General features: G+C 70.7%; 1 protein-coding gene across 1 annotated transcript; it reads right to left on the bottom strand.

Annotated features, from left to right (window-relative positions):
• Positions 1–182: 182 nt before the first annotated feature.
• Positions 183–9,162, bottom strand: FCHO1 (FCH and mu domain containing endocytic adaptor 1). The gene is given in 28 exon segments (XM_050715606.1): positions 183–325; positions 752–916; positions 1,043–1,107; positions 1,248–1,447; positions 1,563–1,695; positions 2,072–2,227; positions 2,349–2,460; positions 2,563–2,668; positions 2,760–2,872; positions 3,155–3,733; positions 3,828–3,937; positions 4,025–4,140; positions 4,143–4,219; positions 4,315–4,339; positions 4,422–4,595; positions 4,690–4,752; positions 4,872–4,893; positions 5,435–5,507; positions 5,602–5,646; positions 5,760–5,856; positions 5,954–6,052; positions 6,361–6,465; positions 6,580–6,732; positions 6,844–6,985; positions 7,100–7,174; positions 7,296–7,387; positions 7,879–7,953; positions 9,095–9,162. Coding segments are annotated over 27 exon segments (3,147 nt in total). The 5' UTR covers positions 7,906–7,953; positions 9,095–9,162; the 3' UTR covers positions 183–302.
• Between the last annotated feature and the right edge of the window lie 3,098 nt (positions 9,163–12,260).

Below are 12,260 nucleotides of genomic sequence, written 5' to 3'. Positions count from 1 at the left end.
GGCATCGCGGCGTGGCACAGGTGGGAGGCAGATATTAGAAAATAAAGTGTTTAATAAAAGAGCAGCTCCTGCTCCCTTCACAGCATGGGGGGGGGGGGGGCGGCGGGGGTCCATCCGCCGGGCAGCAGGAGACGACGCGGTTACAGCCACGGGGGGGGGGAGGGGGAGGAAGAGGAGGAGGAGGAGGAGGAGGAAGAGGAGGGGGGCACCCCCTCCCCGCCAGCCTCCATCCAGTGTTTTGAGTTCACACAACCAAGGGGGACGCCCCGGGGGGGGGCTCGGAGGCTCCACCGGGAGGCAGCTCAGGACCCCGCCAGGTAGATCCCTGCAGGGAAAGGCAGTGAGGGGGAGGCTGCAAGGATGGGGGGGCACGAGCCCGCCAGGCTGAGCATCGCTGGGGGACACCGGCCGGAGAGGGGGGGACGGAGCTCGGGGGGGCAGGGAGGGGACTTTGGGCACTGTGGGGAAGGGACCCTGTGCGCCCCAGGGCTGTAGGGGACAGAGAAGGGACCCCGTGCACCCCAGGACAAGAGGGAATGGGGAAAGGACCCCGTGCAGCCTGGGGCTGTAGGGGACAGAGAAGGGACCCCATGCACCCCAGGACCATAGGGAATGGGGAGAGGACCCCATGCACCTCAGAGCTGTAGCGGACAGGGAAGGGACCCCCGTGCACCCTGGGGAGCAGGGAAGGGACCTCCTCTATGCAAGACAAGGCAAGGAACCCGCGCTTATAGGGCCTGGGCAGCCGTACCCGTAGCAAACCTCTTCTTGACCAGCGACATGCGGTAGCCGGCGCTCGCCAGCTCCACCTCGACGCCCGACAGCGTGCTGCCCTCGCTGCTGAACTGGGCCGCCACGGGGCTGGGCTTGCTGGGCCCGCAGAGGGGCTCCCAGCTGGCCGAGAGCCGTCCGCTGCCTGGGGGGGACAGCGCAGGAGGTGGGGGACCCGTCCGCGTGCCCACAGAGGTGGGGACGAGCCCGGGGCAGCCCAGCAAGGGGATGGATCCAGACCCTGCAAGCAGGGGAGGGGGCGCAGCCTCACCTCCCTGCCCCGGCGCTCCGGGGACATCCAGCAGCTTCCAGAGCAGCCTCTTCTCCTCCAGGTTCCTGCCGGGACACGTCCCCAAGTCCCCGACCACCCAGCTCCGTCCCCACCAGCCCCACGTCCCCGCCACCCCCACCCATTTCCCAAGCCCAGGGTCCCCCCGTCCTCCCCACCCCGGGGGTCCCCGTCCCCCCCCCTTTACCAGCTGGCAGCCGGCTGCAGCCGCACGTTGGTGACGGGCTCGTCCAGGGGCAGCAGGACGTGGACGTTGGCGAGGGGCACGGGCAGGGCGAGGGCGCCGGCGTTGTAGCCGTAGTCGACGCTGACCCGCGTGGCGCCCGGCGAGCAGTCCCAGCGCACGCACAGCCGCAGCGGCGCCGAGCTGGGACCCAGCCGTGAGAACTGGGGGGGGGGGAGGGGGGGGGCAAAACGGGGGGTTAGGGGGGGGCTCAGGAGGGGTAGCAGGACCCAGCCGTTGGGGTGCTGGACCCCCGTCTTCGCCCCGCGCCGGGCTCACCTGGTACTTGAGCAGAGCCACGTTGTAGTAGGACGCGGCCGGGCTCTGCTCCGCCTGCTTCTGCAGGTGCCCCGTCAGCGCGGCCATGTTCAGCCAGAAGTCCTTGGTGCTGGGGTCGCTCTGCGACGGGTCGCTGCGGGGACGGGGCGACGGCGGCGAGAAGCATGGGGACGCCACCGCCTCCTCACCCCGGGGACATGGGCACCCCGAAACCCAGCACCCCCGGCTCCCAGGGCGCAGCACCCCACGTGCCCCAACACCAGCGCCCCACTGCTGCACCCACCGGCTGCTGGGGGCACCCAGGACCTCCCAAGGAACCAGGCACCCCCTGTACCCCAAAACCAGCTCCCCTTCACCACGTTCACCACCCTCCAGGCTGCCTGCTGGCCCCCCGGCACCCTGTGCACCCCGGCACCAGCTCCCCATCACCGCACCCGCCGGCACCCCGTGCGCCTGCTCTCCCCCCATCCATCCCCAGCCTGTGCCACGGTGCCACCGCGTCCCCGCACCTGTAGAGCAGCTCGGCGTTGGGCAGGAACTGCTCGATGGCGCCGGTGTTGAGCAGGCGGAAGCTGAGCACGGGGGGGGCCATGCCCCCGCTGAAGACGCGGACGATGCCGGCGGGGAAGGACATGGTGAGCTCCCCCGTCACCTTCACCAGGCAGCTGCCGGGGACAGGCAGGGATCAGCAGCCGGCCCCAGCAGCCGGGGGGGGGGGGGGGGGGGGCCTGACCCTGGGGAAAAAGGGGGGGGGGGGGGGTGTGTCCCATCCTGGTGCCCCCGTACCTGTCGGCATCGCGCCCCTTGAAGTACGCGTGCACGTACTCGGTGAAGGCGGTGGCCACGGGGAGCGCGTCCTGCGAGCCCAGCACCACGGGGCTTGGGCCCCGCGATATCCCTGGGGGGGGGGGGGTGCGGACCCCATCAGCACCCAGCAGGTCCCATTCCTGTCCCCCCCCCCCCCCCCGCCAGCTTCAATAGGGACCCCCCCCGGACCCACCGAGCGCCGGCTGGCAGACGGCGAAGAAGCCGCGCTCGCCCAGGCTGGCGGGCGCCGAGTGCGAGGGGCCGCAGCTCCACGAGGGCGAGGGGCTGAGCGAGCGCGACTGCGGGCAGAGGGGGTGTCGGGGGGGCTGGGGGGGGGGGTCCTGCCCCCCCCCCCCAAACCCCGCTTTCCCCCCCCACCTCCCCACGCACCAGGTCGGTGTTGCTGCCCGCAGCCGGGCCGGCCGCCGGCCGCTTCGTCCGGGAACGGCGAGGGGGGGCCACCAGCGGGACCTCGCGGGGGGCGGCGGCGGCGGGGCGGGGGTCTGGGGGGCACAAGGGGGGGGCACAGAGGGGCAGAGACATCCATGACGGGGGGTGGTCATGGGGGGGTCAGCAGTGCAGTGAGTTTGGCAGGGCTCAGCCCCAGCCCTCAGGCACGATTTGGGGGGGCAGAGCTAAGGGAGATTGGGGGGGGGGGGCAGAGTTAAGGGTGATTTGGGGACAGAGCTAAGGGTGATTTGGGGGGGGGCAGAGATCAGGATAATTTGGGGGGGAGGGGGGGGGACAGAGCTAAGGGCAAAGCTCCCTTGGAGCCCCTCACTCACCTGGCTCAGGCTGCAGAGGGGGGGCCCCCGGTGTGTCCCCCTCGGGCATCCCCGTCCCCGACCCCTGGCAGCTCCACGGGGAGGGGCTGGAGGACTCCCCCCTGCTGGGGGGGGCCGGGGAGGAGGAGGAAGACGAGGCCGAGTTGGAGGAAGGTCGGGGCTGCGGGGGCCGGTCCCCAGGGGGGCTGCGGGGCCGCAGCCAGGGTGGGGGCTCCCCGAAAGGGTCGGGAGAGGGGGGCTGGGGGGGGGCCGTGCCGCGGGGCCGTCCCCGGGGTGCTGTCCCCCCCCCGTCCTCCTCCCAGAGCCCCTCGACCCCGGGGCCACTGAAGACGGCGAAGCTGGGCAGCTCGGGCAGGCGCCCCCCGGGGCTGCGGGGCCGCGGCGGGGGGGGGTCCGGCTGTGCCCCCCGCTTGGGGTGGGGGCTCTGCGGCGTCCCCGGCTGCGGCGTCCACGGCCTCGAGTCCGGGGAGGGGACGGGAGCGGGGTGCGAGGGCGAGTCCAAGCCCGAGTCCTCCACGTTCTCCGGGGAGGAGGAGGAGAAGGGCGAGGAGGAGGAAGTCAGGACGTAGGCGCGGGGGGCTGCGGGAAGACCCCCGTGTCAGAGCGCTGGGGGGGGGAGGGGCCTCCCACATGTTGGGGTCCCCCTGGCCCCCCCCATACCCCAAAACCTCACCCGGGAAATCCTCCGCTTCGAAGGCTGACTCCAGGGGGGGCCCGAAGAGCGCGGCGGGGGGCACCGTGTCCGGCAGGGCTTTGCTGGGGGGATGCGGGGGGGGGGGGGGGCTCAGGACCTGAAGGGGGGGGGCTCAGAAACTAGAGGGGGGGCTCAGGAACCTCCAGCCTCCCCCCAGTGCCTCCCCAACCCCGTACCTGGTCGCCTGCACCGCCGGGCGCCCCCTCCCTGTGCTGTCACCTGCATGGAGACGGGACGCGTTTGGGGACCCGGAGCTACCGCTTCCCCCCCCGTACCCCCCCCCCGGCCCCCCAGCACGGCCTCACCTGCCACCAGCGTCCCCTCGGGGTCGGCAGCAGTGCTCGGGGCCGGGGACAGAGCCGCCACGTGCCCTGGGGACGGACGGGGACGGGCAGCGTTAGGGGACACGGGGACGGGGGACACGGAGCCCGGCCGGACCCCGCAGCCCCGGGGGGGGGGCACTTACGGGATGACTGCCGCTTGACGGTGCCCTGCAAGACACGGGGGTGGGGGGGCGTTAGTCCTGGTATAGCCCCCCTCCCCTCCACCGTGTCCCCCCACCCCGAGCCTCACCCCGACACCGGGGGGCAGGATGAGGTTTCCCACGGTGGCCTTGAGCTGCTCCACGGTGGCCTCGGCGCTGCCGCCGGCCCCCCGGGGCTGCACGGGCTTGATGTGGACGTAAAACTTGCGGGGCTCGTCCTCGTCGTAGTCCGAGTCGCTGGAGGAGCAGCCGTGGTTCTCCGCCTCGCCTGAGCCCCCCCCCCGTCAAGGCAACACCCCCAGCTCGGGCACCCCAAAACCCCCAACCCCCCCCCCTCACCCCCCCCCAGGACGGCACAAGGATATCATGGGGCAGGTCCGGGCGCACGCTGAATCCGTCCTCATCCACCTCCGGGCAGGCCTGTGGGGGGGCGGGGGGGCTCAGAGGGGTGCTGGCTCCCCAGTCCTCCCAGTCCTCCCAGTCCTCCCAGTATGGCATGGGTAGGGGAAGGAGCTGGCGCCGCTCGTTGGGCCACTCACCGCATCGGCGTCCGGGGACTCCCTGGGGAGACGGCGGCAGAGTTAGACCCGAAACGGGGATGGGGTGGGTGGGATGGAGAGGATGGGATGGGGATGGGATGGGACAGGATGGAATTATATGGGATGGGATGCAGGGGATGGGACGAGATGGGATGGGATGCAATATAGGGGAGGGGATGGGATGCAGGGGGTGGGACGGAGAGGATGATACGGGATACAGGGGATGGGATGGAAAGGATGGGATGGGAGAAGATGGGGTTATATGGGATAGAACAGAGGAGATGAGATGAGATGGGATGGGATGGAAGGGATGAGATGGTATACAGAGGATGGGATGGGATGAGATGGGATGGGATGGAAGGGATGAGATGGTATACAGAGGATGGGATGGGATGAGATGGGATGGGATGAGACGGGACGGAGAGGAGAGGACAGGAGGGGATGCAAGGGATGGGATGGGACGGGATAGAGGGAATTGGGATGGAGGGGATGCAATGGTACGGGATGGGACAGGGTGGGATGATACGGGACGGAGAGAAGAGGGTGCGATGGGAATATCTCACCCAGCATCACGCTCCCTCTCCTTGCGGCTCAGCCCAGGGATGCGGAAGGCTTTGCTGCGGCTCCTTTTGGGCCCTGGGGGGCACAGAGCAGTGAGCAGCCCCCCCCGGGGACCCCTCCCCTCACCCCCCCCCGGGCGTGGGGCTGAGCAGGGGGCAGACGTACTTGCCTTCCTGCGCTGGAGCCAGCCGGTACTCGTCGAAATCCAGCACGCCTGCGAGCAAAAGGGGGGTCGGAACAGCTCGGCAGCTCCCCCCTCGTGCAAGGGGGCTCAGCACCCTCGTACAAAGGGCCCCCACCCCCCGAGGCTGCTGCCCACGACCTCACCTGGTCGCTCTCGCCCCGTGCCCTTGCTCTCGGCAAACCTCCGCAGCAGCATCTCAGTGCCGATGTTCTCCACGTTTTGCTTGAACTCCTCGTGCACCTGCAAAGCGGAGGTGGTGGCATGGGTGGGGGGGGGGACACTGAATGACATGGGGGGGACACACACGGGGCTGGCGGTGTCCCCCCTGGGGCCTCACCTGCCCGATCTGGACGTGGGTGTCCTCCACCGAGTGCGAGTAGGAGCCGATGAGGCCCTTCATGTGGCGCAGGTGGGCTTCCTCCACCTCCTGGAAGCGCTGGGGGAAGGAGAAGGGGCAATGTCCCAAGGGGCTGGCGCGTCCCCAAGGACCGGAGTGTCCCCAGTGGCTGGCATGTCCCCAGGGGCTGGCGCGTCCCCAAGGACCGGAGTGTCCCCAGGGGTCTGGCGTGTCCCCAAGCAGGGGTACTCAACCAGGGTGCCACGTCCCCAAGCGCCACCATTCCCACGGAAGCGCGCCCGGCCACTCGGGCGCCTCCCCGGGGACCGGCGCGTCCCCAAGGTCGGGTGGCCCAACCACGGCAGGTGGCACGTCCCCGAGGACAGGTCCCCCGCGGGGAGCCGCACCATGGCCGAATCCAGCATCCTCTGCTCGAAGTCGGCGCGGGCGGCGTTGTACTTGTCCACGGCGCGCCGCAGCGCCTCGCCCGCCTTCCTCGACTTCAGCTCCGCCTGCGGGGCGACGCGGCGGGCGTCAGCCGGGGGGAGAAGGGACGCAGAGGGGACAAGGTTTTTATTTTTTTTTTTGGGGGGGACACACACACACACAGCCCCCCGTGGCGTCACCTTGTCGATCTCCTTCTGGCTGGTGCCCTCCTTGCGGAGCCGCTCGTACTCCTGGCACTTGCTGTGGTAGCTCTCCTTGGACTTGGGCAGCAGCTGGGCCACCCCGTGCAGGAGCTGCACGGCCTCCAGCGTGCCCGCCGCCTCCTCCTTCGACTTGGGGGGGGCGGACGGGACGGAGAAATAAATAAAACAAACCCGGGGCTGGGCGAGGGGTGTCACCGGGGTGGTGGTGGTGGTGGGGGGGGGGGGGTTTGTGAGCGGCACCTTCTTGTGCACCCGGCCCTGCTCCTCGCCGTAGCGCGAGATCTCCTTGATGAGCTCGTGGAGCTTCTTCATCAGCTCCAGGTGGCACAGGGCCAGCTTGTCCGAGGAGATGCGGAACACCTCCCAGAGCGGCGCGAAAGTCCTGGGGGGGGGGGGGGGCAAAAAAAAAAAAAAAAAAAATACGGCTCAGCAGGGCCCCCCCCCCAAAAAAAAAAAAACGCTCCCCCTCCTTCCCTTCTCGGGTGCCCGCGCTCACCCCAGCTGCGTGCCGTTGGTGGCCATCTTCGACAGCTTCACCATGGCCTTGGCGTAGTTCTCCTCGATGGCGGCCCTGGGGGGGGGGAGATTTTTTTTTTTTTTTTTTGGGGGGGGGGGGACACGACACCTTGGGACCCGCCCCCCCCCCAGCACATCGGGGGGGTCCCACGCGTTGCCCCCCCCCGCCCCGGCACCTTTCGCGCACGAAGTCGGCCAGCTCCTTGGTGGAGATCTGCGCGTGCTTCATGTTGTGGTAGAGCACGTCGAAGCCGTGGTTCTTTTCGCCCTGGGGGGGGGCAAAAAAAAAAATGTCACCTCCCCCTCCCCCCCCCCCCCCCGAAAAAAAAGTGCCAGCACCCCCAGTTTGGGGGGGGGGGGGCGGGGGGGGGGGGACTGCGGGGCCCCCCAGGAGGAAGGGGGGTGGGCGAGCGCTGGGCGCTATTTGGGGTGCTGGGCCCCCCCCCCCCCGATTAGCACCGGGGGGTGGGGGGGGATGAAGTGCCCCCCCCCCAGCACAGTGGGTGACCCCCCCCCCCCCCCCCCCGTGGGGAAATTGAGGCACGGCGGGGGAGGGGGGGTGGGGGGGGGGGGCACAGCTGGCGGGGACCAGGAAGCAGCGCGGCGCCAGCAGCTTCCTCCTCCGGGGCCGGGGATCCCCGCGGCACCCATGGGTGGGGGGCACCCATGGGTGCGCGGGGGGGCACCTATAGGTGGGGGGGGCACAAATAGTTGGGGGGGGGGGGGGCACATATAGGCGGGGGGGGGGTCCAGGCTTACCCAGAAGTGCTCGGCGAAGTAGGACATCTTGGAGGCGAGGGGGGGGGGCAGCGGCGTGGCACGGCGCCCAGCACCCTGGGGACACGGCGGTGGCGCTTATGCGGGGGGGGGCGGGGGGGGGGGTCCCCAGGGGTGCCCCCCCCCCAGCTTCGTTCCCATGGGCGCTGTGGCCATGGGAACCCCGCGGGGGGGGGGGGGGGGGGGGCAGCGCTGGGCCCGACACCAGATACGCAGCTCAATAATAAATGAGCGGCGGCTGCTGCGCGCCGGCGGCCCCAGCACCCTGCCCCCCCCCCCCCCCAAAAAAAAAACAGCCCCCCCCCGAAAAAATAACCCCCCCATAAAACAGAGCCCCCCAAAACTAACCCCCCCAAAATACCCCCCCCCCCAAAAATACAGCCACCTCCCCAAAATGCAGCCCCCACCCCCCAAAACCACAGCCCCCCCCCCCCCAAAAAAAAAAAAAATTAAAAAAGGTGCCCCCCCCCACCCAGCGTGTGAAGGACCCCGTGGGTGGGGGGTCGCGGGGGGGGGCAGCACCCTGGTCCTCCCCCCCCCTCCCCCAGGTTTGCGCTGCCCCACGCACAGAGCAAAACAGGAAACCGGCTCGTTGTGCATGGCTGGGGGGGGGCACGGTGCTGTGCCCCCCCCCCCCGGGACGGTGCTGAGCCACCTGTGCCACGGGGCGGGGGGGGGGGGGGCTCAGCGGGGCGCCCCCCCCCCGGGTTTTATTTTTTTTGGGGGGGGGGGGGGGGGCAGCAGTGACCTTCATGGGGGGGGGCTGTGGGGGGCTGCTCCCCACCTGGGGGGGTGCAGGGGGGGGGGCACGGGCAGGGGGGGGAGTCAGCGTGGAGGGGGGGGGGGCACGGGGGGGGGCACAAAGGGATGCCCCCCCCCCCAAAAAAAATATATAATTCTAATTAAAGGAAATAAGAATAAAAGGCGGCACCTGCGGGGGGGGGGGGGCGGTGGTTGGAGGGGGGGGGTGCGTAAGTGGGGGGGGCGTAAATGGGGGGGGGATTTTTTTGGGGGGGGGGCAGCATAAATGGGGGGGATTTATGGGGGGGGGCCGCGATAAATGGGGGGGGCTGCGATAGAAAGGGGGGGTTGCGATAAAAGGAGGGGGGCTGCGATAAATGGGGGGGGCTGCGATAAATGGGGGGGGCCGCGATGAAAGGGGGGGGGGCCGCGGGGGGGGCGCGGGGGGGGCACTCACCTGCGGGGGGGCCGCCGCCGCCGCCCCCGCCCCGCTCCGGGCCGCTCCGCGCCGGGGCCGGGGCCGGGACCGCGCCGAGGGGGGGGAGCGCCTCAGGCCACGCCCCCTCCCGCCGCGCCGCGCCGCCATTGGGCGCCGCGCCCGGCAGCGGTTACCGCAGCCAGCGGGCGCCGCCTCTCATTGGCCGATCCCGCCGCGGCTCCGCACGGGGGGCGGGGCTACATTTGCATATTTAAGGGAGACGCGGCGTGGGGAGGTGGCGCGGTGCGGCGGGGGCTGAGACCCCCCCCCCCGGTACCGGGAGCCCCAGCGCCGCCCCCCCTCGTCCCCCCCCCCCCCCATTTTTTCCCGTAGCCCCCCCCCCCGTACCCCCCCCATTTTCCCATCCCCCCCCCCCTTCCCATCGCCCCCAGCCCCAGCAGCTCCCGGTGCTCCGCTCCCACCGCCGCGACCCCCCCCCCCCCAATGCACCGAGCCCCCCTGGGTGCCCCCCCCCCCCCGCCCCCCCCCCCACCATGTTCCCCCCCCCCCCCCCCCCCGGTGCCACCCGGCGCCTCCCGCCCCGCTGAGCTCACGCCCGGCACCGGCTGACACCGGGCACAGCTGCGGGGGGGGGCCCGGGGGGGGGGGGGTCAGGGATGGGGGGGGGGGGGCGTCGGGAGATTTTGGGGAGGGGGAGGTTTGGGGGGGGGAGGGTTGGGGGGGGGTCATCGCCCCCAGGCACCGAAGGACCCCCCCCAGGCACCGGGAACCGCCCCCCCCAGGACACCGAGGACCCCCTCCCAGCCCAGAGCCCCCCCTCCATTCGCTCTTGCGGGGGCGCCCCCCCCCCCTCCCTGGCCCCCCCCCCGCGGGCCGGGGGCGGTGGCGCCGGGCGCGGTCTCCCCGGTAACGCCGCATCCAGCCCAGCCCCCGCCCCCGCCCCGCAGCGCCGCGCTGCAGCCCCGAACCCCCCCCCCCCCCCCGAACCCCCCCACCCCCGCGCCGCGGCCCCCGCAGCCCCATCCCACGCCACAGCCCCCCCCCCAACCCCGCAATTCCCATCGCACACCACAGCCCCCGTCCCACCCCGCAGCCCCCCCCCCAAACCCGCAATCCCCATCCCACCCTGCAGCCCCCCCCAACCCCTCAGCCCCCACCCTATTTCGTAGCCCCCACCCCACCCTGCAGCTCCCCCATCCCGCCCCGCAGCCCAACCCCGCAGCCCCCCCGACCCTGCAGCCCCCATCCCACCCCGCAGTCCCTGTCCCCCCCCGCAGCCCCCCCAGCCCCGCAGCCCCCATCCCGCCCCGCAGCCCCCCCAGCCCCGCAGCCCCCATCCCACCCCGCAGCCCCCAGCCCCTCCTGTAGCCCCCCAGCCCTGCAACCCGCACCCTATTTTGCAGCCCCCATCTCAGCTCATAGCCCCCATCCCATCGCGCAGCCCCCATCCCACCCGAAACCCCCCCCCCGAAAACCCGCAGCCCCCATCCCACCCTCCAACCCCCCCAAACCCGCAGCCCCCATCCCAAACCTGCAGCCCCCCAAACCTGCGGCCCCCATCCCATTCTGCAGTCCCCAACCTTGCAGCCCCCCCTCCCACACCCCCTATATCCCACCCTACACCCCCCCAAACCCTTACCCCCCTCCCCTTCCCACCCCAAGCCCCCCCCCCCCAAGCCCCCCCCCCGAGACGAGGCGGCAGCAGCCGGGCGCAGCCTCTCTTTAATGCTCGCTTCCAACAAATCCACCGAAAACGGGCCGGGGGGGCGCGGGACCCCCCCCCCCCCCCCCCAGCCCCAAAACCAGCCCCAGCTAAGACAAACCCATAAAGCACCGAAGGGGCCCCCCCACCCCACACACAGACACGATCCCAAGGAAAAGGCCCCGGGGGGGGGGGGGGCCGGGGGGGGACAACCTCGGATAAATCACCTCCCGTGGGAACTGGGGGGGGGGGGGGGGGGCGCTGGGGGAGGTTTTTTCCTTTTTGTTTTAGGTTTTCTTTTTTTTTTTTTTGGTTTTCTTTTTTTTTTTTCTCTCCTTTATTCTTTTTGTTCCTTTCTCACGTTATTTTTCTCTTTTTTTTTTTTTTTTCTTAAAAACTCGTTACAAAAAGAGCCATCGAGGAGCCTCCTCCAACCCCTTAGTGTTTGCCCCGCGTGGTTTTAGCAGGCGGTGCCTGCCCCCGCGGGCCTTGGGAGGGGGGGAGGACAGACCCAGACCCCCCCCCTCCTTTCTCTTAGTTCCCCCCCCCCCCCCCCCCCCCCAAAAAAAAAAACACACCCAAAACCCCTTAAAAATTGCACGTGACGTTTGGTTCCTTCAAAGCCTTCCAGGAGGGCTTCGAGCCCCCGGTGCAGCGAGCTGCCAGGTCTCAGCACAAAGCCCCCGGGGGGGGGGGGGGGGGGGCACGCTTTGCTCTTCGCCGAATTTTTTTTTTGGGGGGGCCGTGCGTGCGTGGGGGACGGTGCCGGGCGCTGTAGTGCCATAGGAGCAGCCGCCCCACAGCCTCGGCACAGCCCCATAGCCGTGGGGGGGCCGTGGTGCCCCCAGGGAGGGGTTCAGCTCCCCCCCCCCCCCCCCGAGGGCAGGGTACCCGGGGGGGGGGGCAGTAGTGGCTTCTCCAGATAGGGGTTGGGGACAGCAAACGACAAAAAAATTTACCCTGTTCAATCGCGGTGCCCGCCAGGATTTGGCCGGGCACGGCCGCAGGAGGGGCTGGATCCTGCCCCGGGGGGGGAGCAGCATCGCCCCCCCCCATGGCTGGCAGTGTCACCCCCCCCCCCCGCTGGCAGTGTCACCCCCCCCCCAAGCTGGTCCCTCGCCCCCCGGGGCCGTGGTGGGTGCAGAGTGAGGAGTGCGCGAGCCAGGCGGCGTGACGGTGCGGCACGGGGGGGTGCTGCGGGGCCCCCCGCGACCCCTGCCAGGCTGGGGGGGCGGGGGGGGGGGCACAACTCCCCCCCTCCTCCTGAAGCTTCCTCCCCCCCCTTCCCTCCAAACCACAGCGGCTGGGGGCCGCTGGGTGGGAGGGGGGGGGGGGGGGGGACAGCGCAGAGGAGGAGGAGGAGGAGGAGGAGGAGGGTGGGGATGAAGCCCACGCCGCCGCCCCCGTGCTCAGAACTCCACCTTGCAGGCGGGGAAGGTCTCATCCTGCATGGCCACGGTGCTGTTGCTGCCCAGCACCGTG

This window comes from Cygnus atratus, chromosome 26 (genome assembly GCF_013377495.2).
Source record: "Cygnus atratus isolate AKBS03 ecotype Queensland, Australia chromosome 26, CAtr_DNAZoo_HiC_assembly, whole genome shotgun sequence".
NCBI lineage: Eukaryota > Metazoa > Chordata > Aves > Anseriformes > Anatidae > Cygnus > Cygnus atratus.
Note: the sequence above shows the minus strand (reverse complement) of the source record. Positions and strands in the feature narration are given on the sequence as shown.